Below are 26,965 nucleotides of genomic sequence, written 5' to 3' on the forward strand. Positions count from 1 at the left end.
GAATACTTAATTCATATTTATTTTTAGCCATAACTTGAGAGGATTTTTTAAATTTATAATTATTTAATTAATTAAAAAAATTTCAATATATGAAATATTGTCTACAAAAAATTATTTCAAAATCTAATGACTTATTAACAAATATTAGATTAGATTTTCATAAATTATAAATATTAATATTTAGTTTAATATCTAATAGAAACACAATTTTTACTCTAGATACATATCTCAAACATAATAAGAGATGACAATACATACAACATCTTTATCCTAAATACAACAAGATTCACAGAACATGAGATGATCATAGAACAACACACGATTTACAAGAGAATGTTACTTGAATACTAAATCTAAATTAATATGAACTCATTCAAGTTTCATTCTATCTCTCAATAAAAAAGGTATATAATATTCTTTTTTTTATATATTAGTTTTGTGTATTAATGTTTGAAGTTAATATTGTCACTCAAATCAAGAGTCTTAATGTCTTAATTGTTATCAAAGAATATGAAAACAATCCGAATTGCTATATAATTATCATAGGACAGATGATTGAAAATAAACCTATGCGTGTTATGGGTTCGCATCATGATCAAGTACATATACTTGAATGTCAAATATAGGATCAAAAGTATATGTTTATATTTTAATTCTTAATTATCTTTCATGATAATATCACATTATGAGTACAACTAGTTTCAAAAAATTCTATTATAAATAAATTATTATAGCATGTGCATTGTAGAATGACTATGACAATCAATTCCATCCATATGTCTCAGCTAAAAATGACAGTGACAAACCTATGACTATTGTACAACAACTTGCAAAGTATAACACTTAGAACTGTATATCTTTAAAACTATAAACTTTTATAACTTAAATGTACTTATATCTAATATTGATAATATCGTAAACTTATGTCCAGTATTAGACACGGGTTTAAAATCTAGTGTTTACTAAAAGGAATAATTGCAAATTTGTTTTATTCTTACACATAATAAATTGATATGAAAAATATTGAATCAAATAATGCAATAATAATTGAACACGATGGAATAAAGTATTTTAGTATTAACTATATATCATATATTAATATATTTGAACGAAACTGAATATATATACGGGAATGGGGAAAAAAGTTATAACCATAATGGTGTATTTAAAGATTTAAATGGATATAGACAATTAACTTTTCATTTGCTCCACACTTTAACGTTCAAACGAATGAAACTTTTATGAAAATTACTATAGTACTTAGTATCAACTATATGTTTAGTGATTAATGTTTAAGAATAAAAATCATTATTAAGGCTAAAAATATTATAAAATACATAAAAACAAATAATTATTATTTTTAGTTAAGCTAGGACTTAAAAACACTAATAATTAAGCTACAAATTAAGATAAACTATAACTCTATTTGAAACTTTAAACTTGCATATGCAAACAGTAAGCTGAAATACCTCTTGGATGTCTTATTTCGACTGGAAAGTGGAAACCAACCTTTAAACATAAACCATTGGTTGCTAAATGGAACTATATCAAACATGATGGATCCTCATGAATCAAAATATAGATCTAATTCATGGCAAAACCTCAGCAAAGTCAACTGTCTGGATTAGCTTATGTTTTGGACTTAATGAAACTTTAGAAAGCTAATAAGCAATATCATCTGGTGAACTAATGGACTAAAATTACTAATCATAACATTAACATAATAATAAAAATAACTATAAAGCACTTGGCGTAAAGTTTGTTAGACAATAGTTTGCTGTATATATTAGGTTAAAAAATAACTAGTTTTCAAATTAGATCAAATTATATAAAAATCAAAGGAAATAGAAGCAAAATGATTTATGATGTCATAAATTTTAAAAACCCTTGTAGGATGGAGTATGAGCTTGACACATAAGATTTTTGTTTAAAAAATCTTTTAGAAACAATTGTCTTTTATTTATATAAATAAAAGAAAAGATTTTGATATTTACAACGTTGTCTGCCATTGGATTTTCGATATTGGTAGATGATTTGGCCCAAAAGATAGCCTTTTCATAATCATTTAGTCGGAGAATAAATAATACAATGATCACATTATCACATATGCATTGATGGATGGTGACGATAATGTGGTGGCATTGATGGACGGTGACGGCGACGGCGACCGTTGGTGGCGACAGATACGTTAAGCGGTGTGTGTATTTGATATAAAGATACTGATTTAAAAGAGTAGTTGATATCCTTTAAAAGATAATATAATGATTGTATAAATTAATTCATTAAGGGTAAAATGGTAATTTTGCATGTCAAAAAAATGTTAACTTTAAGAGAGAATGTGAATTGCGTAAAACTATATGTACATATTTCATGATAATTAAATAATTAGTAAAATTTTTGTACATATAGATGAATATATATACTTTTCTCATAGGACAAATATATTTTGGTGGACTTTAGTTTCGGGAATCTAAGAAAGCAAATGTGTCTCTAAGAACCGAACCAAAAACACAAAGGGATTCCACATTAAGTGGTCACAAAGTTATTCATATCTCTTATAGTGTTTTATTTCAAAGTGTCCAATTGCTTTACGTGCGTGTAAGTGCAATAAAGATCATCTTCTCTTGTGTTAAAAAATACACAAAATAGACGTATTCACTTTGTATATCTACCATTGCACTTTCATTATTTTACATAATAAAATGACACCTTGAAGTTTTATTCCATGATGATGATTTCATACATATATGTGTTATTTGTAGTTTATCATTATTTGATGCTTAAAACAACCAGTAAGGCCCTTAACAAATCAGATAAGAAACGTATTCACAAATTATAAACTTAGGAAGATAGGAAACGTATTTTAAATAGAGAAAAGTGAATATTTGGCTGTTGATACTTAACTTTAGATGTAAGATCCCTCACATACTAATTTTTTAATATCAATTGTGTAATTGATAAATAATTGGGTCTCATATTTTTTATAGCTTAGGTATCTACAGTTACATATTCTCATTCTTCTTTCAATATGGCGTATTAAGAGAAAACTTTCGCTTAAAATTGGAGTACATATATGTTTCACAAGGTATGTGCTCTACACCTTTGAGTTGGTTAGGTTGAAACTTTCCTGCTTATAGTTCTTTACACTGTATTGTTTAGTTAACTTAAGAGTAGAAAGGAAAAGAATAATTAAGGGATTAAAATTTAAAAGTTGGAAATGGAAACGGATCAAGTCATCAAGAGGTGTTGAATGAATGCTCGTTTGAATCACTGGCCCCAAACCTATGATAGAGGGGATTAAGGGGGCTGCGACCTCTTGACGAATCCTATGGGGAAAGGCCCTTTGTGGCATAAGTGACCTATGGTAATGAGTAACTCCCACATGTTGATTTGTGACCCGTTGATCCTATAACTGTGTTTGTAATCGTTAGTGACTTATCGGAACCTGTTTCGAGAAATGTCAAATTCTCATATATTTTGGGCCTTCCATACAATTAATTAACATACCCCCTTGCAATGAGGTTTTCTACTTAGTGCCAAGATCAAGAACAATTCTCCTTCAAGGCGTGCAGCCTCAATACTGAGTTGTGATCTTTGATGGAGAATTGGATTCAGCTGAATATTCCTAACACGAGCCCTACAGAATGTTTAGAATAGATTTCAAGCCTGCTTGCTGGTGGGCGTTATGAGAACATTGAGATAGATATTGTCTCTGATCATATTTTTGGGTTAATTGCCGTAGTAGAAAGGATAGCTTAGTTTGGCCCTTATGGCAAATTTCTCCTATATACGATGTATACCTTTGGCGTCTCTCGGTCTTCTGCTTTAAAAGTCCATTATAATATAAGATGTTAAAAAAAATAAGAACAATTCTTCCTTGAATTATCCCAAAGCGTCATTGTTTCGCTATTTATTTCTTTCTTCACTTTGTTAACCAGAATCAACCAATAAAGTATGACTCAACGAATACGACTCAGTTTTATAAACGTTTAGAAATGTTAATAAATGTAATGTAATGTAATGCTCTAAGAACAAAGGCTCAAACGATGTCTTTGCCAAATGATTAAGACCTAATAGAGCAAAATTAAAGGTTGCTGCTTAACTAGTTGATCTAGGAAATCTATCTATAATGGTGATACTACTACCAAGTAAAGACATTGATACAACAAACGACAAACTCATAGCCCTTAATATTGAGGTTTCAATATGGATGCATATATATACATTGATGCTTCCAAAGTATTAATACAACATTGTGATCAAGTACTTGAATATGACTCAAACTGAGATACATATGAAACAAATCAAAAGAATGGACTTGTGGGTCATCTTACAAAAACTACATATTTCAAAAGCAGTAAACAAAGAATGCAAAAGGATCACTCTATGTGATTGCCAGATAGCAGAAAGAGAAGTGATCATATTCGGCAAAAGAAAGTGTTTTGAGGTCTAAACCAGCAACAAAGAGAAAGAACAGATATGTAATATGTTACAAGTGGTACCGAAGGTTCTGATACTCTAAAAGAGATCAACTTTCCTCTTTAGTTGGTCTTGCTTCCATCTTGGTAACTTATAGAAAGCCTCTTTTGTCATATTAAATACATCCTCAAATTCTTCATCGGAGAGATATGCCTAAAGATGGACATTTATACAAAGACGGGTCAATTTAGCTGCTGTTTTCTAAGTACAGTTCAATGGGCAAAATGGGTAAAATTCTAAACACAATAGCTGTAAAGGAAACAAGTCATAGTCATCCAAAGTATAAGGAAATGCCTACAACCCTAAATTGCTTACTAACCAGATTATCGGTCAGTTTTAATGTAGTTCCATAATCAAATTTTAATCTGATAAGTATTTAAGAAATTTATGAAACTGAACAAAAAGGACTTATTCTGATTCATATCAGTTTTGACTTATTGTCCAATCCGCTTTGCTGACACATTTAGCATAAAGCTACAAAGGTTCCGAGTAGAACATCAGAAAGGGTAATTTATCTGAGATTACCTCTCTTTTCTTGTAGTCGATTCCAGTAACCGGGTTTGTTGATTTGGCTTTTAGTTGTTCATAAGTATAGGAACTTTGACTGTTCTCACAATCTTTTTCAGTCTCATCTGTTTCCTTTGTAGAAGATTCCTGTTCGTTGGTCTCTAGAGTTGGCTCAGATGTCTCAGTCTCATTAGTAGCTTCAGAACCTTCATTTTGTTCAGAAACGTTGGAGGGTTCTTCGGTTTGCACCGGAGCTGCACATCACCATATGGGTTGTCATTATAATAATGTATGTTTTGGACACAGTAACGCATTTTTTCCAATTTTATAGATTTTGACATAACTTGTCAGAAACAAATCTATATGTTAAACTTTCTATCTTCTACAAATGCAAAAATAAGTAGAAACAAGAGTGGGAAATTGGATAATTAATATTGGATGATTGAACAATATAACTTTCACACTTTGAGTACTAGGAATGTGGTTACGTGCAACTATGCAAGCCAAAGTATGCATGTCCACCCCTGAACAGAAAATTCCGTTTTCTTAGTAGTGCCTGAAATGTAAGAAATACAAATTGGCTGAATTTTGATATTATGCACAGACAGTTAATAGGTCCATGTGGCCCATTACCGCTAACAAGACCCCCAGTCTCCAAAGATGATTTTTACTTTGTAGATTTTAAAGATGAATTTTCGGACTGGAGCCTTGAGGACAAGATTCTTTAACTGTTCATAACTGTCTGTGCATGGATGAGCCCAAAAATTGGTGTTTGACTACTTACAACCGGGCCGGTTAAGAGTGAGATTGAGCCATCACCCATCAAATTCTTTAGCCATATGTGGTCATGAAAGGACCAGACCAGGTTCATTGTGCATGTATCTCTAATTTCTATGGTAGTAAGTACCTTCGTCAGAAATGCTTGACCCGCCAGTAATACCGGGTGAGACAGCTCCCCCACTAATGCCCGGGGAGGCAGCTCCACCACTGACACCAGGTGAGGCAGCTCCGCCTCCAAAGCCAGGTGAGGCAGCTCCAGTACTAAAACGCGGCGAGCCAGGCCCACCACCAATACCAGGTGAGATAGATTCAGTTGATGTATTTCTTCTGTGGTGCCTACGAGGGGGGGAATCAGGCGGCCCCTTCTTTTCAGCAGTGAGGACCGTGGATAAGGCAGCGACTGCGGCAGCTCTTTGTGACCCATGACTAGGCATTCTTGGAGCGACAGGAGTTTTGGTAACATTAGATGATTTGAAAGCAGAAGTCAAAGCTGCCATTGCAGATGCTCTCTGGGTCGCTCCGCTTAGACTTACTCTCGGTTTATTATCTTGGCTCTGCAATAAGATAAGATATCCATGAGACATTAATAAAAACTTGTAAACATTAAACACTCTAGTTTCAGCCATTTACCTCTGTTATACAGCCTGGACCAAAGAGTAGCACAGCCTTCTTCTTGAATGAGGTTGCCTGAGCCTAAATGTGTAAATAAAAGAGAAAAAGTATATGCGATTAAGATATACATAACAGATCACTCACTTGTAACAAAATATGAGTCTACACTGGTAGCCTAACAAAATCGTTTGAATCATAATGTCATATATGGACATGTCACTAATTTATCTAAGCCAAAAGTCATCACCCATACCTGAAATGGATTGTTACTATTCAATATTTATACTTAATGGAGGTGAAATTTACGACCCACTCATTATGAATGAGTTGAGTTGGCTGTTTTTTTTTTTTATCTCAAATGAGTCAATCAAAAAACTTCTGCCGAAAGGAGAATGAGTCCGATGAAATGAGTTATTTAATATTAACAATAGACAACCTTCTAAGTGGCTTTATGTATAGATCTAGATATTTATCTTAGTAGCATATTTTTTTTTGTAAGGGGAGCCACATTGGGGTCAGAGGGGCCGGCTGACCCCTCAGCTTTTTCCAGCCCCTTTGTAAAACAAAAAACAGATATTGAGATATCTCCATGTTTGATCCATAAAACTCAACCTGACCCGACAGCTTTGGCATGCACTAAACAAATGTTTTGTTAACCTGAACTCATTCCAACTAGTTACCCAACTCGTCCATCTTGCCATCTCTAGTCAGTTGTGTATACAATTACAAGAAGGCAAAAGTACAATACATACGCTAATTTTTGAAGGATCCCATGAGAAATATGTTGTGAAAAAACAAGGTTCACTTCCCTCTGGTACTTTATATAACGGCACATACGGGGACAAGCCATCCGTAGATGCAGCCAAGTCTACGTATTTCTGAAATCATATAATTTAAGAAATTTTTAAATAGAAAAAGGATATCTTCATAGAAAAGCATAACTATTTCTTGTAGCTTAATACCTGGCCAGTTCCAAAAGCCTTCTGTTTTTCCTTTGGGTCTACTGACTGGCCGACCCAAACAGCCACCTCAGCATGTGTATCTAATATCATAACATCTTCTGTCAACAAATCATCTTGTTCAAAACTGTAAACTTCTTCAATCTGTCATCGAATCAAACTTCATTTAAACCATTCATAGAATAGTTGAAAGATGCGTCCAAACAAAAAATACATCAAGAACTCACCTCAAACTTTCCTGTGGATCCGTTAGCCAGCAAATAAAATCAAACAGCCAGTTAGTGTGTAAATTTCACAACAAAAAGTTTAATCCAACCAAGAAATGGACTTCTAAACGCTAGCTGGTTGATGTTTTTAGAACCTTTATTGGAAGAGATTGCAAACAAATGGGGTTCTCGGACAATTTCCTGCGTTACTTTGTTACTGGTGTAGCTTTGTTTGCCTCCCAGTGCAAGCCAGAAAGCTAAGCTTTCCTTTCCTTCTTTAGCGTATTTTATGGTTACACCACCCTAAAGATATAAGAAAAAAGACACCGAGTCAATGATTGGGAAGTAACTAATAGACTAACTACTTTTCATTCCCCGAAATGCAACTATTAGGGTAGTAGAATATATTAGCCAAACATAAAAAAACTAAAAGCATGAGCTTAAAATACCAACTATATACATTCTAACGCAAAGGTGCATATCTCTAGTTACAATATCAAAGGCCGATATTATAACCCATACCTTCAAAAACTCAGCAACTTTTACAGCTAACTTATTCTTCTCAACTGTACTCTGGTTTCCAGACCAGATACAAACTGCTGAATTAGATTGTTGGATAAAGCACCCATATGAGTTTAAAGATGTTGCAGCCTATAAGATTATGTGTATCATTATCAAAGTTCGAGCTGAAAAAAATCCTAAAAAAGTCACACGGTATACAAAAACTAAAACTAGTGTATATGGGTGTACCAAATCTACTTGAAGCGCTTTATTATTATGCACGGAAGTTCCCGATATTTCAATGAGGGCAGAAGTATCTGGACTGTATGTCTCATCATTTAATTCTTTGTCTGCAATGTAGCTTTTGTAGCCAGAGCTTAATCCACCCTAGTAAAAGAAAAGATTCACCGTGTATATTTTAGCTTTGAAATCATATAAAATCACTAGTAAAACTTTATAACTTCAATTACCTTGAGAACAACCATAGGATGATAGAGGGCAACAAACTGAGGTGGCTCTTTTCCTTGATATATTCGACCCTGCAGGAAGAGGATAGTAAATCTTTCAAAATAAGGATGTAATCAGCGATGCAACAAAATAATAAGGAAAAAAAAACAATTGTAGTACCTGCACTGGTTTGCACTTTAGAGAGCTGAACATTGATGTAGCCATCTGGAAAGCCATTTGTTGGTCCGCCTGAGGTAATATTAAATAGACAAATATATGGTAATATAATCGAGATGTAAGAGTGACCAAATGTTATTAAACTAGAATGGGATCAAACAAGATTACGGAAAAACTGAAAACATGTGGAAGCAAATATAGCAGTCTCCAATGTAACCTACTCCTTGTCTAACTAAATTTGTTTGAAATTACCTCAATGCTCTCCTTTCCAATCCAACAGCATAGGTAATGTTCTTCTTTTTGATCATTAGAATGATAAGAGTAGAGACAAATGTAGCAATCTCCACTGTAAAACTTTCCGGTATCCTCGATTGGAATTGATGTTTTAGCATCCCCATCAATACGCCATACCTAAAACACCAAAGATATTAAATCTTTGTACACCAATTTATGGCAGAATGAACTTTATGATCTAACCTCAAGATTTCCATTATCAGCAAGCAAAGGTGGAACTTCCTCCTCTACGGGAGAACTTTTTGTCTGTGCTTTAAAAACACCACCTTGTTGCTTCAGCATAGCTAGTAATGTCGAAAAGAGAAACATAGTTGGTAACTGACCATCAAATATTAAAGTGGGTTGAAATGGGTCAGGTTGGGTAAGGGTTTGAAGCAACTTCTGGCATGAATGGGTCAGGCTGGGTTGAGATGTTAACCATTCATATCAATTCATTTCTGAATTTTTTTATAGACAGTTATGCCTTTTTTTATTTTTTATTCTTATGCATTATGTGCATTAAAACATAAAAGTAGACGATAGGCAATTTTTAACCCGTTTGCCTCGTTTATTGAAAGCACAACTAACTGACCAATTCATAAGAAAATGGGCTGAAATTTCCAACTCTAATTAAATATCCTGTCAATAGGACTTGATATACAGAAACAATCTACCTGCTACTCTTCCCCTACCCTCCTCAAACGGAGGAGCTGCTGAAGCTGATGACCAAGTCACAAAATTTGATTTAAATGAACTTGTCTCATGACCTTGGATAAGTCTTGTTACACGAGTGGACTTTGGAATATTTTCCTTTAAATTGAACTCCTGCATATAATGGGAGAATCAACAGCCAATGCACACAATACAGAAATATATCGATAGTGATCTACCTCAGCAGCCTGCATGGCAGCTCTTTTATCCTCTAATCGTGTTGCTCGACCAACCCATGTAAACACATCTGTACCACAATATAATAGATAGCATCTATCTGTGCGCAATGATGATTTGGAGAGTTCCCCAACTACTTCTTGTAGCTGACCTCCAGATATCCTGCAAATCAACAACTTAAAGGTTATATCGTTGCTTTTATTCATGCAAAATAAACATCATGGGAATCTGAAAGTGGATTTCTACCAGTAAAGTTTGGCTGGAGTTTTCTCTGGAATAGTATCATCCTCACTTGCTACTTTTTTGCCTATAGGAGCATACCCATCAAAGAGGTTCCAAAATTCAGCTGAGTTCCCCTCTGTCTGTAGCTTTCCGTCTTCTGCAACATGACAAAAAAATTGAATATCAGAAATCTTACGAATATGACTTTTAAGAGACAATTAAGTAAATTCACTATCCTCAGCAGAAAGATCATATATAGGAAATGTAAATTTACAAAAACTACTGATAATATGCCCTACCAATAATTGCAACATTGCATGTCCCCTCATGATACTTCTCTTTTAAAAGCTGAACAACATCCAACGCTTTGGATCTTTCTTGGACATTGGTGTTTGCCCCATTGAACTGAAACATTTTCTCCTTGGTGACCAATATGAATATTTCATCGTGATTTAGTGAGGATCGCATGAATGGGACCTGAAAAAAGAAAAGAGATGCATTTCTGATCAATACAGGCACACATGAAAGGGGCAAATCAGTTGAAGTTAAATATCAAGAAATCAACAAATCTAACTAAAGGGAACTAGATAGAGAGCACTCTAAGTCTGTTTGAAGTGCATAATGCCTCAAAAATCTTTTTATCCAAAGATTTAGACTTTTACTGCATGCCAAAGGGCCTTTAGCCGAGCGGTATGTATATGTGTTGATGAAGGGTCAATATTTGCTTTAACAAGAAAACTGCTCTGGTTATTTTTTGTTATAACTAACAGTCATTATTTGTAAGCAAAAGTAAAAAAACTGCAAAAATATTAGTGGGTCAACCTGATCCGTACATAAAAAGGACCCATTGCCCAACCTGCCCATACTGTGACATAGATCAAGTATGTTTGAGTTATGTATTGGAAAACTAGACCTGCTTTAATCTGATGGCTCGTTTTCCTTCACATGTGTACAGCAGTGTTTCAAATGTTTCGTCTGCAGATGTCTTGAATCCAGACGAAAAACCTCCCTCTAATGGCATCATACATGGTTTAAAGTAGGATAAAAATCTACTAGATTCGTGACATTGAATTTCTCGATACTGTATTGCACGACTTCCAAGAACTGCATCAAGTTCAACAGCTTTCATAGCTGCTGTTCCAGCTTCATCCTAATTAACATTATGAATTCAGTGCCATCAAAGTTAAAACTCGTTATTTTACAACATAACTTCTTTTTATAAGAAAAATACACAAACAAAATAGTAGTGGTACCTGGCCAGTATCTTTGCCTAACCAAAAATGTATATCATATGTATATGCACCTGCCTTGCCGGCTGTCTGCAGATAAACAAAAACTCGAAATACAATTATCCAATTGAGATATGACCACATGACTCAAAAGAAATATTTTGAAGTACTTAAGCACCTTTAGGACAATGTATGAATCGGCAGAGTAAAATCTACCATAATCAGGCTTTGGCAAAAGAACCGGCTGAGAGTTTTCAATTCTCCATATTTCAATCCCACTACAAAGAGTCAAGGAAAAATCCTACACAACAGAAACAAATGGACCGTACATGTGCACTAGAGTTCGGAAAATGGGCAGGTCAAATGGGTCAAATCAGGTCAGCTTAATTACAGGTCAAAACAGGACTTGTCAATTTGGATTAACTCACAAACACTTTTTAATGCAACTCTTTGTACATAAGAAATAGACTTTGGGCGATTTCAAATATGTTTGACCTATTTGATGAGTTCCCTTAAGCTAATTCATTACATTTCACCAGTTTGACATATAACACAGACCAAGTCGACTCATTTGTAAGTAAACGGGTCAAAATCTCTACCTCTTGCATTGCATACATTGAGATTTACAATGGAATTAACACATTTTTGTATATTAAACTAATTAAATACGAAAAGAAATTTAATTAGGATACACTTTTAGACCAACACCATGAAATGCAGGCTCCAAAACCTTGCTAGACATAATGCAGAAATCAAATCTTGCTTATAACTTGTTTAAACAAGTATTCAGAACAAGACCATCCAAGCTTTCCTGTCCCGCACGTGATTTTAATCTATATATTTCATAAATCAAATCATCAATGAGACCATATAATATAAGTAATTTATATATCAAAACAAACAAATGATCTCCTCTAACGTCTTCTATATTAAAAGCATTTCATGACGAAAATCGATCAACAGAAAATTGGAAGTATGACACAATTAGAGGCAACATTTTTTGTAATCAATTAATAGAAAAACAGGAAAAGAGACAAAAGAAAAGAAAAATACAATGCAGGTACGTACCTTTTGTGACACCCCCAACAAAAGGTGAAAAACATGAAGGCATGCACGGCCCCTACAGAGAAAAGAAAAATAATAAAAGAAAACAGGACATAAAGTTGGTGGTTGTGTTTATTATGGGAAAAAAAAAAAATTAAAAAGAAGTTGTTAGAGGAAGGGATAGCAATGTAATAAAAGAGGTGTTGTTTTCCCCGAGTTTATATTAGAGAGTATCCTCACTTAATACTTAGTATGAAGGAAAACCTCCAAATACAAAAAGCATAACAATATATTAGGGAAAACTTTGCCTTCTTAGATTTAAACGTGGGTCTTAATATATAAGTGGATTATGGGTATGTTTGTCAAAAGTAGCTGTAGTAACTGTAATTTGTAGCTATAGTTTTTAATTGGAGCTGTGTTTTTAGCTAGAGCTTTTATTTTCTAGATGTGTTTGGTTTGATAGTTTTATCTGCAACTTCAAGAGGTATTTGCATAAGTTTAAAAATTAAAAAGTTATCCAAACTACAAGCTCCTGAAATGTTACTTCAAATAACATTTCATTATGGGCCTTTTTGTTTCAAATAAAAACTAACACGGTACCTGCGCAAATGCAGCGGTGTTCGTAACGACGACAGTGTGATGGTGCGGACAATTGTTGATAGTGAAGGCGGCGTTGAGTGGTATAGATAATTGATGTAAAAAGTTAATAGAGATATTTTAAAGTATGAAGGACTGATAGTGCAATATAATCATTAAGGGTATTTTAGACATTTCCTGTAATTTTCAACATTGTTACATAAAGGCTATTCTTTTTATAATATAGTATAGAAGTATAGATTAATGTTATATAACCAAACAAAAGCTTTTGGGGTATATTTGCTTATAAAAAAAACATTGAGTGTCAAGAGTAATAAAAAGACTAACCATATAGACTATCATTAATTTCATTATAATTACTCCTTATTATAGCAACTCTCTCCATTTCTTCAACATCTTACTTCTAAGATATTTAAAATGTCCTTACTAATATAACTAATATTATTTATAAGTCTATATAATACTCATTATACCGTTGACGAATATAAAATTTATAAAAGTGTTACCTTAATTAAAATAACTACACAATCTGTTTTACATCAATAGTTCACACTACTCGTTGTCGTCACCATCAACATTCGTCACCACCATTACCCCACGCCACTACCAAAATTGTCGGCGCATCCTGTAGACATTCGTCTAATTTATTCAAAATCAAACAAGTAGTTTTTTCTATTATTTATTAAATACAATATATTAAAATTTATGAAGTGTCCAATCATTTAATAAAAAATCACGTTGTTATTATTTATACAATTTATGTATTTTTATTTTTATGTTTTGTTGTGATTTATACGAGTCACTTTACCTAATTACCTAATTAAGTTATATATTACTATTACTCTATTTATTAAAGCTTGAGATTGTGAATAGTGGCACCCCCCTCAAAAGGTGCAACGTGGCCATTTGTTCTCAGTTTTATCTTTCACATTTTGTATTGTCGTATTTTTGGTTTGAGTTTTATTTCCAGATTTTATTCTTGGTTTCCAGTTCAGATTTGGCCACGTTTTACCTCGTTCGCTTTTGGATTTTTCCATGCCGTATCTATTGAGTTTTATTCTTGGCTTATAGCAAAAGAAAATTTCCTTTAGGTCTCCACCTAACATATTAAAAACTTAACTTTCATTTTTTTCATATTTTTAATTTTGATCTTAAATCTGCTTTGCTCTTTTGTTTTCTCAAAACTTTCATACTGACAATTAATAATTTCAAAGTTTTTATATTTTTATGTGTAACTTATAGCTGGGCTTGTTCATTTTAAGGTTTATACTTGAGTTCAATATAATTGAACTAACTATTACGAATACTTTGTTAATAACTTCAAACGAGATTATTCAAAGAATAATTTATAAAAGGGTTAAGAGTGCTGGAATGTAATAAACTATATACTTAAGTGTTATATGTCGTCTTTGACAATTTGGAAAGCCACAAATGTTTTACATTCAATTAAAAATAAACTACTAAGGAAACCATCAAAAAGGAAAAGTAGAAATTTAGTGGTACCCAGCTCTAATAAAATTTACAACTTTTCGGTCCAAATTTCACAGGTCAACATATTGACTTCTTTAGTGGTACCTCTTTTTTCCCCACATCCAACACACCCATATTCAAACAAACCATTCTTTAGTTGTTGGCCATTATAAAAAAAAAAAAAGAAAGAAAAAAAAAGACCAATTAAGTTGTCTTTTGTATTGTATAAGATGAAAAAGAATGGTTTTGATTTATCATATTGGGGATGAGTGATTCAAATTGTAACTTACTTTAAAGTCTTAAAATTTGAAATAACTGTATTGGAAATCCTTTATATATGAGTATAGATGAAAAACATAAGTTTTCATTTATACCATGGGACACTCGATATATATGAGGATTTGGCCATCAAAAGCAGCCTCATAATTGTGTTGAATCGAGTCGGTCTGAGCTTAACCCGAGACTCATTTATAATTTGTATTCACTATATAACACCCAGTGACGGAGACATGATTCTCATCCTGGGGTTGTCAAATAGTTTTTGTGATATTAATAAAAGTATAAATTAAACTATTGAATTAAATTACATTAGTCGTATTACCAATTACCTTTAAAAATAGATAATATATAAAATAGTACTAGAAATATAGAGTTTTATAGAAATTTTGGGGTTGTCATGGGCTCATGACCACCACATAGCTCCGCCACTGCTGACACCTCCTCCATCTTAATACATTCTTATTTCCATTCTATACATTATAAGTAAAATACCCTTACAAAAGTTCCAGACTTTATTAATTTTTTTTTCCATCAAATATTTCTTTTTGTTTATTATTATCAAAAACTATTGTACAAATAAAAATTATAATTAAATATTTGATTTGAAATTAACAATGTCATAACACACGAACACTCATCTAGTTTCTTAAAGATGTAAACAGAAAAAACTCCCGAAAATTAATACTTAAACCAACCAAAATATATGTAAACTATACGACTCGAACTTGAGACTGAAACATCATCGCCATTACAACACTGGTTGGTAGTTACAGAATTTTATAAACAGCTTTAGTTGTCAAGTGGAAAAACGAATAAAAAACGACACTTTTCCTAATTTAATTTCCATTTTTTTTTTAATTTCACAGGATCCATCGGAAACATCCATCGAATTTCAATTTCAATTCAGTTAATTTCCAATCCTGATTGTTCCAACAGTAAAATCAATATAGATATAGATTTTATAAATATAAAGTAGAAAGGGGGAAATGGATAGTGTGGAAATACTATCACCTAATCATGGAGATGGAAGTAATACTAGTCCAGGTAAAGATCAACAAGCTGCAGGTGTTGGAATTCTTCTTCAGATAATGATGCTTGTTCTTTCCTTTATTCTCGGCCACGTATTACGCCGTCATCGTTTCTATTATCTTCCTGAAGCTTCCGCTTCCCTTCTCATCGGTATACATACATTTTTATATAATTATATATAATAATTTGTATAATAATTGATTAATATGATTGTTGTAATGTGTTCCAGGGTTAATTGTTGGTGGTCTTGCTAATATTTCCAATACTGAAACTAGTATCAGGTCCCATTTCCTTTTTTTTATAATTTTTTTATAACATAGACATATATTTAATTAGGGCTTGTTATAGTTAAGAATGGTGCCGTAATAACTAATATTATTTGTCGTTGCAGGGCGTGGTTTAATTTCCATGAGGAGTTCTTCTTCCTTTTTTTGTTGCCACCCATCATATTATATCCTTATTTTTTCGTTTATTGTGATGATTATGTTTATTATAGTACAGTATTTTACTCCGTTTTATTGTTATGTAATTGAGACGGTTTTTCTTGACCCGTTTTAGCTTACCCAATCAGGATTTAGTTTAGCACCTGTAAGTTATCGTCACTAATACTAATACTACTGCTACCACTCCCTTTCTACCTACATCCCACATTCCGTTATTACTACTAACTAAAACCGTATTTTCAGAAACCATTCTTCTCAAACTTTGGAGCTATTGTCACTTTTGCTATTTTTGGGACATTTATTGCTTCCATCGTGACCGGTATCTTGGTGTGAGTATCCTATCCTTTTTTACCCACTTCAAATTATGTCTGTCAAATGTCAATACATGTGCGTATTATATAATGATGATCTTGAAAAAAGTGTTTGATGTTTTACAGGTACCTTGGCGGTGTCATGTATCTCATGTACAGACTTCCACTGGTTGAGTGTCTCATGTTTGGTGCTCTTATTTCTGCAACGGACCCTGTTACTGTTCTCTCCATTTTCCAGGTACATAAATTTCATCTCCTTTATTCATTATATTTGTGTTCTACTTGGTTGATTTGCAAATATACTTCAGTAGGGGTGAGTGGTGGCTTGTTTTTCTTTTTCATTTAACATGCTTAGAATAATACTAAATGCGTTTTCACAAGCTTAACAATCATGGCGAGTGATCTGCATACTCAATTTTAGAGCTCTAAACGGGAAATAATGCTTTTTTTCTCCTTTTATTTTCGTTATGATATCATGTTTGTGACTTATCTATGGCAGGTTTTGGTTGCCATTTATTCTATCTCTCACCACCTTATGTGCATTTCATGCTAGAATTACTTTTCAAATGAATAGCTTGTGTTTAGGGTAAATCTGGTATATCTAATTTTTACATCAGTCATTGACAAGGTGCATACATGTTAGTTCTGATAGAACGGTATTTTAAGTGATATGCCCCTAGTGTTTGGTTTAAATGTCCATTTTTGTGGATTTAAGTGGCTTTGGAGTTACACATTTGGCACAGGACCTTCTGAGGTGTGCTTGGAATTTTATTGCTATCTAGTAGAAGAAATACAAAAAATTTTGTTTGTGTATCCCTATTCTCACATCATATTAATTTTGTGGTCAATAACATAGTTGTATACTTTCAAAGCTGTATGCGGTGTGCAGCAGTTGATACAGTGAATCCGCAAGGAATAGTAGCATCCATGCTTCTTAGCTACTAATTTATTGCCTACCATGCTTCACGGATTTAATCACTTCTATGCCATTTTAATACTTTATGATTTGGCTGATGTTGGGAAGGGCTTTAATATTAATGATGTAAGGTGAGCAGACAAGATTCTGCAAAGCATCACATTTATCTAAACATGCTCTACGGTGTTTCTATGTATTTTTGAATTTGCATTTTAGTGTTTCATTTTTGCTAGGCTCCAAGGACCATCAGGTACCTTTTAGTCTGCATTATCTACGTGCATAGTGCTTCTTCGGTTCTTCCAACTTCTGCTGTCAATATCTGCTACTCTTCAGTCTTTATTGCAGATTGCTTTTGTTATGCAAACTGATATATTAATTCTTAAGAGATTAGTACTTACATGTTTTTGTCTGGTGATTTGCTGTAAGCTGTTTTTAGTTGAGTTTTAAATTCTTATAAATAAGTCATCATAGACTGTCTGTTCTGCTTCAGTTGTATATGAACAATATTTATTTATGGATGTTGCAGGAGCTTGGATCTGACATGAATCTCTATGCATTGGTTTTTGGTGAATCAGTTTTAAACGATGCAGTAAGTGTGATTCTGATTTCAGTTATCATACTCTTATATGATGCTGAAATACGTATACTTACTGTGAATTATTTGCTTTGGTGTATTCTTAACATATGTTCCTTCAACCACACAGATGGCAATTTCCCTGTACAGGTTTGTGTTACTCCAGTTCTACTTTCAACATATGAAGAGACACGTCATATTTTATTATAAAAACTTATGGATACATAACCTGATATGATGCATCTCGTAGGACAATGTCATTGGTGAGGAACAATTCTTCCGGACAAAATTTCTTCCTGATAGTTGTCAGATTTCTTGAGACTTTTGTTGGTTCCATGTCAGCAGGTCAGTTAAAGTATGCTTTTGCTTTTGTTTATGCCAACTGTATATTGTCATTATGCGTGTTATTTTTCCCGATGATAAGAAGATGCTTATTCTTTTTAATGATAACATGAGATTTTGAAGTTACAATGTTAATGGCAAGGTAATATAAGCTAGCCACCTAGGTAAAAGTCTCGGGTGAAGTAATAGAACCAAGTTGGAACTCTCAACATCATGACCATAATCTGAGAAAAACCAACCTTGCCGTCTATAATCTCTGCGATGGCCAATAAGTTGTCAAAAGACTTGTTGAGTAGAAGTTTTTGATTCCATGGTTGGTATTGTCATGGAAAAAGTAGAGATTTATCTTTGACGTTCATTTAGGAATAAGGAGTCGTATCTTAGAGGCATCAAGTTTGATGGAAAACCTCTGATGGTTTTTTGTTACTCGATGCTACCTAAAGTTAGGCTCCAAAATCATTTGTAGTCTTAGGTGGCTGTCACAACACGCAACCAATCAGTTCCAGTCCCAAGGGCAGGTAAAATGAGGCCTCGACAGATGGGAACTCCTACTCTGACTATAGTTTCGTGATCTCTAAGCGGGATTTCCAGTCATCTATCCTTTATCTTTCCCTAGCGAGTGAAGAAAGTTAGGATCTTTTGAAAGAGTGTTGAGCGAGTGATGTTCCCCATAAGTATAAGGGCGAGCTATATGTATCAACTCCTTGAGCAGCGATATATCATGTGCCTTGATCCCATATCATTAATTTGGTTTGTTGATAATTCCTCTTCTCACACTTACAGTATCTTCATATATTCCCTTAGATTTATTCAAGGAATACATCTTACCACTACCATCCCCAATTCAAATGAGAGCTTGGTCCATGTTCTCTACCACAAGCACTCTGTATTATTTCGTATATGGTGCTGCAGTATCTAGACTTACAAGTGATCAGTAAGAGTATTTAATAAGTATCCGCCATAACTTGTTTTCTTACCTCTAGCAAGCTTAGTAGTTGGCTTTCGTTTGAGAAACCTGGTACATTTGATGTTAACACGGACTTTATTTTTTCTTCCATGATTCCATTTATATGACCAACTTTGATCATTTACCAACCCAACACCTGAATACCCATTATATCGTGTGTGTTGTGACCATGTGATAATTGGGCATTGATCTGTTTAATCTGTTTATTGTTCATCCTGAAAAGTTAATCTGTAGTTACACTGATTTTGGGCTGCGGGCCACCTGAGCAACATTTAACAAAGAGAATAGTAACTATAGATATCAATGTTAAAACGTATCACATTGATACACAATATATCTAGCAGCTTGCATTTTATTTTGTTGTTGCATTTTATGCATTGGAATTGATCAAATGTTGCGATTTTGTCTGGCAGGTGTTGGAGTTGGATTTACGTCTGCATTGATATCCTTTTTTGTAGTGACTATATCTGCAAATTAAGTCCGATTTTTTTTCTTTTGGGTTTGTTTGTAAAACCTTAACTGCAGGAACCTATTCAAGTATGCAGGCCTGGACATTGATAAGTAAGTGCCTCGTATAAGGCCATCTTGACATCTATGTCTTACTTTAGACATGTACTGACAGTTGAACACACATTATTTTCAGTCTGCAGAACTTGGAATGCTGTCTGTTTGTTCTTTTTCCGTACTTCTCGTAAGCTCACAATCTATTGTTATTGTGTTACTACCGGAGTGTACCGTCTTTGCTTGACTTGTGATGTACGATATTATTACAGGTACATGTTAGCAGAAGGGCTTGGTCTCTCTGGTATTGTGTCAATCTTGTTCACTGGAATGGTTAGTGAATATATTTTGTTTTGGCTGGAGTGTTCAATTTCATGTATTTATAAACATCCTCAGAGAACATTCCGGTTTTCCTTTTTTTCCCCTAGGTTATGAAGCATTATTCTTTCTCAAACTTATCAGAAAACTCTCAGAAGTTTGTGGCGGCTTTTTTTCATTTGATATCATCTTTAGCTGAAACATTCGTGTAAGGAATCTCTTTTGTTTCTCTTTTCCATGTGTCTTTTCTTAAACATTTATTATAATAATATGTAATCGTTTAGCTTCTTTATAACTATACCTATTCTTTATTTTGTTGGTATTCCTGCAGATTCATATACATGGGTTTTGATATTGCTATGGAACAGCATAGCTGGTCCCACGTTGGATTCATTTTCTTTTCTATTGTATCCTTGAGTTGCTAGCCAAAATATTAGTTTTCATATGGTTCATTTTAGCAGATTGTATTTCTCCTTAACTTTCTCCTTGATTGTACTAGATATTTATCGGAATAGCAAGGTGAGTCTAGTTTATTCTTTGGAGCGGAATTTCATTTTATTATTGACTTCATTGATTTGTGATGCCTTCATCATGAAAACAGCTGCAATACTTCCAGAAATAGTTACTGACTGAACTTTCTTTTTTAATCTTCTGAAGGGCTGCAAATGTCTTCACTTGTGCATATTTATTGAACTTGGTTCGACCTGCACAACGACAAATACCCTTAAAACACCAAAAAGCACTTTGGTACAGTGGTAAGCAGAGAAAAACTTCAACTATAACATTGCTTAACTGAATTGTAAAAATATTTATTAAATATTATGAATCAGGACTTAGAGGGGCTATGGCGTTTGCACTTGCTTTGCAATCAATTCATGATCTCCCAGAGGGACATGGTCAGACAATATTTACTGCTACTACTGCAATAGTCGTTTTAACGGTAGGCAAACTAACTTTCATTTAATTATATTCTAATGAATTGTAGTATACCTTGATTAAAATGAAAAAAGGTGCATTTTCATGTAAAATGTATGTCTATAGTCCTGTTATTATGGCAGTAATGCGTAATAAAAATCTTATATTATTATTTTGCTGTTTTAATGACGTGTATTTTCGTAATCATATTATATGCAAGTTATGTTGTACCTGATATCTCTTGCTCTTTTGTTGTATGATTTATCATACTGAAAAAATTAAGCATTCGTATTCATTGGTTGAATGAACTGTCTTGCTGAACAACTTTTAGCATATGTTGGTTAGTTTTATGAATCAAGTAGAGGAAAGTAGTCACATGAAGTTAGAAGTCTTAATATGGTAATAAAATATATCTGGGCTAATATTTCTGATGTTTGAAGAGAGTTACTTATTGCAAATAGCCAAATACTTAAAAGCTTTTGTTAGTCTAAAAAAGTGGCTGTCACCTCCAATACTGTGTGCGTGTAACTGAGATAAAGTGAATGCAAATTATACATAGGTTTTATCATTATATATGCTGGTATTCTGACAAAACTGCTATTGTCTTCTATATAGTGGTCTGCATATAGAATTATTTATGTGTTCCATTTAGCATGTTGATTACAACTTGTCTCATGTTGGAACCTATAAGAAATGGTCATCTGCATGTTTCATATTAAGATGTACAAAATAAAGTAAGCTTGAATATTTGGACGGAGGTCTATCTAATATTTTAATATTGAAAAAGGATTAAGTAGAATGAGTGTGTAACTGGAGTAACATATTAGATACATTACAATACATACATGAATAAATATCATACACTCATAACACAATATTCACTTTCATATTCAACACCTATCAAGTGGTAACCTGCCAGAAATTACCTGTAGCTTATTAAGTACCAGAGATACATAGTTTCACTGTCGTTGCCCCACATGGTTCATCTGTCTGTCTGTGTGTGTCTCTCTTAGGTGCAAGACACGAGTTTCAAAAATACCAAATTGTCACTCTTATAAACGCCCTACATGTAATCAACTCTCAAGGTATGAGAAGTGGTGAAATGCATGATGTAAGAAATCAAGTTTACTTCAATGGAATTTATTATGTGTGTTTATTTGCCTCGTGTAAACATTTAATAGAAGTGGCTTGGTGGTCATATTAATGTGTTTTAACATGGAAGTTTCTGTTATAAATTTTTAAGCTTTCTAATATAGTTCCAAACTTATAAAGTATATTTTTTATATGAAAAATTGAACTTGATTAATTAAGTGAAGAAGGCATTACACTTCACTTGACTGGAACTCATAGTTAGATAGCTAATTTAAATCTTCTACACCCAACGCAAAATAATCAGCACGTTGGATAAGTTAGTCACATATCATGGTTATGTCATATTGTATTTCATCTACTCATTCCTTTTCAGTTCCCTTTTGACTTTACTTTTAAGAATTAATCACTTTGTAGTTCGTACCTTCTTAGATATAACTGTGATGAGGGTCTTCTGAAGTACACTAAATTTTTTTTTATAGATTTGCATTCTGAAGTACAATGATTCTCAAGTATCCTGTGTGAAAATATATTAGATTTGGCATCTGCTGCTTGTGTATCTGCTTTTAACATGCCTTTGAATGATGCAGGTCTTACTTATTGGAGGTTCAACAGGTACTATGCTTGAAGCTTTACATGTTGTTGGAGATACCCATGATATCCACTTAAGTGATGTGAGTATTGCTTCTGACATTTACTCCAAGTATATAGTTAATTGCATTGTTGCGTGCTTTTTGGTCTTCACCTTGTCTGCAATATGTTTTGACTTCGGAAAAGAGGTGATATCTATGTCACGATTTACTTTTAGTCTAAAGAGATATCTATGTCACGATTTACTTTTAGTCTAACATTGAGATTTTGATATTGGCCCAAATGGCCTGACGGATCCGATTATTCTGAAGTGCTAGAATTGCTAGGGGTCAAATGTAATAGACATTAATATCACTTAAGTTCTAGTTTTTCTTTAAATAACACTATCACTGATCTTCTTTCGACTTCAGGGCTTCGAGGCTAATAATGGTTACGTGGCTCCTTACGATGGAGAAGAATCATCATCATCTGGAAACAGGCTAAAGATGAGACTTAAGGAATTTCACAGAAGGTTTTTGAACACCTTGTTTATTAAAGAAGAATCATCTTTTTTTTTTCTTTTGTTTATTAATGTTGTCATTTTCACTTCTTTTTCTATCAGTGCCGCATCTTTCAGGGCATTGGATAGGAACTACCTTACTCCATTTTTCACAACTCAAGCTGGAGATAGGGACGACAATGACGATCATGGTAAGTGTAACTTGACCTACAGATTGTGTTTTACAGAATGATGCATAAGGATATTTGTGTGTCTCTTTCTTCAAATAAATGGTTTTTTTGGCTCCAAGTATAAATGTCATACTTCTACAAATTTTATCTACATGTTTGTACAAGTAATGTTTGAGAGTCTATTGCTCTTTTGTGAAGTACTGCATTAATATGCTTATCCAAAGTGAGAATTTTGGAGATATGACAGCAAAGAAGCAAAAGGATTTAGTAGCCGATCTTCTATCCTTGCGATGTCCTTTAAATGCTCTCTGGTTTTTATGAGTGTTCTTTTTGGTTAAGGAGTCGCATATATACCATAATATGCTTGTGGAATTTTGTATCTGCTTTGGTTATCGAGGTTGTCCATTCCAGTTTTTTATATGAAGATGAACCTCTTCATTTAACCGAGTGAATTGGTGTTATTTTTTCTTTTCTTTTCTGGTCCTTTATCTTTGGTGTACACTCCAGGTGGCAACATAGGTTTGTTTGGAGGTGTGGATAACAAGTCAATTGTCAAAGACAAGTCAAAACGGTGGGGATATGAGTTAGGCCGACCTGCTAACATCTTGGCTCAACCCTTACCTTTTTTTAAAAAAAAAACCCTCTTTCCTTTTTGGTTTGACCCGTTAACGTTAAAATAGATCCCAAATCAAACCCTTATCACATAGACTGATTGAAAATGCCACCCATAGTTAATATCTCGATTGTCATTAATGTTTTATGAGATTTAGATTATGCTGCTACGAGGTATGGAAAGGGGTGTAATGTAATGTACTAATGTGTGCTGTAAATTTTCATCTTGAATACTATCAATGATAAAGTAGGTGGAAAAATGAAAACTTATGGGTCCAAATGTGTAGAAACAAGTTTTGATGTCTTTAATTTCTTTTAACTCAACTCTGAAACTTTTATATGATTGTAGCGGAAGATTCTTTACTGAGGTCTAGAAGAGAAGGTTTCCATTAACAGCAGATTTTTATTTTCATTTTCGGGAGATGGAATTGGATGATGAATGTTAGAATTATGCAGAATGAAAAATGTGCATCCCTGGAAAATGTTAGGAGGCAGTTACACTATAGTTACTACTGTTAGCATACAACACCTGTAAATGTTTAAAGTAGATGAGGAGCCTCTCGAGAGCTTCTACTTTCATTACTATAAATCGCCAATTTTCAAGATTTCTCTGCCGAGTTGGCTGTATTAAAAATATTAATGGCAAGTTGTGCATTTGGTCGCGTATAGCGCGATTTGCTAGTTATAATTAAAGAGGATATAGTTATTTGGTAGAACAGCTTCGTAGATAGGTATGGAGAAATCAAGTACGCAACATTGTCTTTTTTTTTTTTTCCTTATTAACTGCTAATTTGGATAACTGATGGTTGCATGAGTATCATTCTGCTACGAGTGGTATCACCCGAAATTCCAACACATGAAGAAACGCATCCATATGTAAGGGAATACCTTCTGACCTAACATGAAACCTCAAGTTTTTTTTCCATGAACTTTTGATATTCTCATTATTGAAGTCACTAGCCTTACCTCAAAAATGAAGATCATGATTGGTTACCAATTTGGGGTGTAAATAAAATAGAAGGCAATGTCAAGTTGTTTTTGTTTTTTTTTTCCCCTTATCAATTTGGTATATTTTATTATTGCAAATAAAATTATGAAAATAATGGAAATTATATCAACAGGAGATTTTAGAGAGATTTTTTACGTATGAATAGAGAGATATTCACTATAATTGAAATTTATTTGGTCATAAAAAAAAATTGGTTCATAAGCATCCCCATGACCCCATATATGGGACTTTATGGAATTACAAACAATATTTAGTAAATTTTGGAGAAAAGAGATGTTTTTAAAAAGGGAAGTGATATTAGTATCATTTCTTTCAATAGATTTATCACAAACATGCAATATTAATTTGTACAATCTGCTGTAAAACTCATACGTTGTGGTACATCAATCAAAAATATTGGTACAAAAATCACTTCCCTTTTAAAAACGGAATCCAATGGTCAACACAAATATTTATAGAATTGGTACGACTATGTCTACAATGATCATAATCAGGTTTTCTGAAACACAAACGAGACTTCAGACTCTATTTATCAGAAGTTCAGGTTTTCACAACCCGGATTATAATACGTGCCAATAGCTTCTGGCGAATTACGTGTACACTTGCCAAAGTTGAGGTTATTTTATTGAAAATCTCGGTTTTTTAAACCAGACCGAGATAAATAGGTAATAACTTTCAATAGTCTTTGTTTATAACTTTTCTCTCTCTCTTTTTATGTTAAAGATAACCCATACTTGTTCTAGTAATGGTTTTGTTGACATAGGGGTTCAAAAAACTCCCCCTAAAGACGTTTTTGGGGATATTCAATCCCTTCTTGGCTTTCTTTGGATCAAGAATATAGTGAAGAAGATCTCGTTAACATAGACCAACCGGAAGATCTCTTTGTAACTACATAAAAACCGGGTTGTGTAGTATAATATATTGGTGCTTCTAACTGTGAACTCTTGATAATATTATAAAAAACTGTAATAATTAAAAAACAAACACAAAAAAAACAAAACATATGCATTAATGAATTGAAGTGGACTTCTTTAGATGTTGATCTCTTAACAGAATATGGCTAAAGTGGGAATTTTTTTTTTTTTTGAAATGGCTGTAAGTAGACTTGTTAGATGTTGATACCTTAATATAGTATTCATAAGTCTCACTGTCTCATGCGCGCATTGTATTCGTGATGAAGATGTTACTACATACAATAGACAGTTCGACGAGAACTAAATTAAATGTAAAGAATATTTCTAAAGTTGACACTAACTATCTTAGATAGTTAGATTCCTAGTCTTTTTAACTTTGTATACTATGATTTATATTATGAAGGAATCTATTGGGATTCCAACAACCCTTTTTAAAATTAGTTGGATTCTATTAAACTCTACTACGGAGTACTTGTTATCATGGGATAAAACAAAACAGATGAAAATTAAGATTATAAGTGCTGCTAAAAAGATGCCTTGAATCATTCCTTCATCTACCCTTAGTTGACTATGATAATGGAAGTAATATATGCTTTGAGGGATTAGTTATGGATTCCGTTTTTATAAAATGCTTTTGGCGACAAAATTTGATTGTTATTTTTGTATTTTGAGGTTGAATAAAAAAATATAAAATAAAGGCAACAGGCGTATAAGATAAAGACCTCTTAAAATTTGCTAATATACATCTTATAGAAATATTAACTAATAATCATTTAATAAAAATCTTCTAAATAATATTTTACTCATACTCTTACATTTCATTACATGAATATTTGAAATGAAATGTAAAACTTTCAAAAAAACTCTTTATTAGTCTATCCTATATAAATATGGGAAGTGTCTCAAACTCAAGTATATTCTTCCAAAGTCAAAAACATTAATTATATATTAATGAATCACTAACCCTATTAACATTTAATGAAACACCTCAAAAACACAAAATTCCTTAAAAGTCTTCAATATTACTCGTATATAACTATAACAATCCTTTTATCATAACTACTACTTACCATAGAAGTATTAATGGGTCCTAAC

At 33.1% G+C, this 26,965-nt stretch overlaps 2 protein-coding genes across 2 annotated transcripts; one reads left to right on the forward strand and one right to left on the reverse strand.

Moving 5' to 3' along the window:
* Positions 1-4,209: 4,209 nt before the first annotated feature.
* Positions 4,210-13,556, reverse strand: LOC122609193 (villin-2-like). The gene is made up of 23 exons (XM_043782250.1): positions 13,516-13,556; positions 12,349-12,400; positions 11,459-11,581; positions 11,305-11,370; positions 10,965-11,201; positions 10,351-10,528; positions 10,076-10,208; positions 9,832-9,991; positions 9,616-9,766; positions 9,146-9,246; positions 8,921-9,079; positions 8,672-8,740; positions 8,515-8,583; positions 8,294-8,431; positions 8,066-8,194; positions 7,699-7,846; positions 7,565-7,575; positions 7,341-7,481; positions 7,131-7,256; positions 6,397-6,459; positions 5,894-6,320; positions 5,005-5,240; positions 4,210-4,632 (listed from the first exon to the last, which is right to left on the reverse strand). The coding sequence occupies exons 1-23, from the start codon at positions 13,554-13,556 to the stop codon at positions 4,519-4,521; spliced, it is 3,072 nt and encodes a 1,023-aa protein (XP_043638185.1). The 3' UTR covers positions 4,210-4,518.
* Positions 13,557-15,484: 1,928 nt separating this feature from the next.
* Positions 15,485-24,660, forward strand: LOC122608109 (sodium/hydrogen exchanger 6). Its single transcript, XM_043781198.1, has 22 exons — positions 15,485-15,849; positions 15,929-15,980; positions 16,091-16,150; positions 16,263-16,287; positions 16,386-16,471; positions 16,580-16,691; positions 17,896-17,958; positions 18,074-18,093; positions 18,194-18,288; positions 19,666-19,694; positions 19,782-19,813; positions 19,896-19,943; positions 20,026-20,086; positions 20,182-20,279; positions 20,403-20,478; positions 20,571-20,590; positions 20,729-20,826; positions 20,902-21,011; positions 22,666-22,749; positions 23,077-23,177; positions 23,268-23,356; positions 24,297-24,660. The coding sequence occupies exons 1-22, from the start codon at positions 15,657-15,659 to the stop codon at positions 24,338-24,340; spliced, it is 1,596 nt and encodes a 531-aa protein (XP_043637133.1). The 5' UTR covers positions 15,485-15,656; the 3' UTR covers positions 24,341-24,660.
* Positions 24,661-26,965: the final 2,305 nt, after the last annotated feature.

Source organism: Erigeron canadensis, chromosome 7, assembly GCF_010389155.1.
Source record: "Erigeron canadensis isolate Cc75 chromosome 7, C_canadensis_v1, whole genome shotgun sequence".
Classification (NCBI taxonomy): Eukaryota; Viridiplantae; Streptophyta; class Magnoliopsida; order Asterales; family Asteraceae; genus Erigeron; species Erigeron canadensis.

What these genes read in the sequence shown, in the direction of transcription:
- LOC122609193 (XM_043782250.1), bottom strand. Translation starts at nt 13,556, where the DNA reads ATGTCTACAGGATGCGCCGACAATTTTGGTAGTGGCGTGGG. An exon ending in ATTCATACATTGTCCTAAAG is followed by an intron (nt 11,371 to 11,458) that starts GTGCTTAAGTAC and finishes GTTTATCTGCAG; the next exon opens with ACAGCCGGCAAGGCAGGTGC. An exon ending in CTGATAATGGAAATCTTGAG is followed by an intron (nt 9,080 to 9,145) that starts GTTAGATCATAA and finishes TTGGTGTTTTAG; the next exon opens with GTATGGCGTATTGATGGGGA.
- LOC122608109 (XM_043781198.1), top strand. Translation starts at nt 15,657, where the DNA reads ATGGATAGTGTGGAAATACTATCACCTAATCATGGAGATGGAAGTAAT. An exon ending in TTGGATTTACGTCTGCATTG is followed by an intron (nt 19,695 to 19,781) that starts ATATCCTTTTTT and finishes AACTGCAGGAAC; the next exon opens with CTATTCAAGTATGCAGGCCT. An exon ending in CTTAAGGAATTTCACAGAAG is followed by an intron (nt 23,178 to 23,267) that starts GTTTTTGAACAC and finishes TTTTTCTATCAG; the next exon opens with TGCCGCATCTTTCAGGGCAT.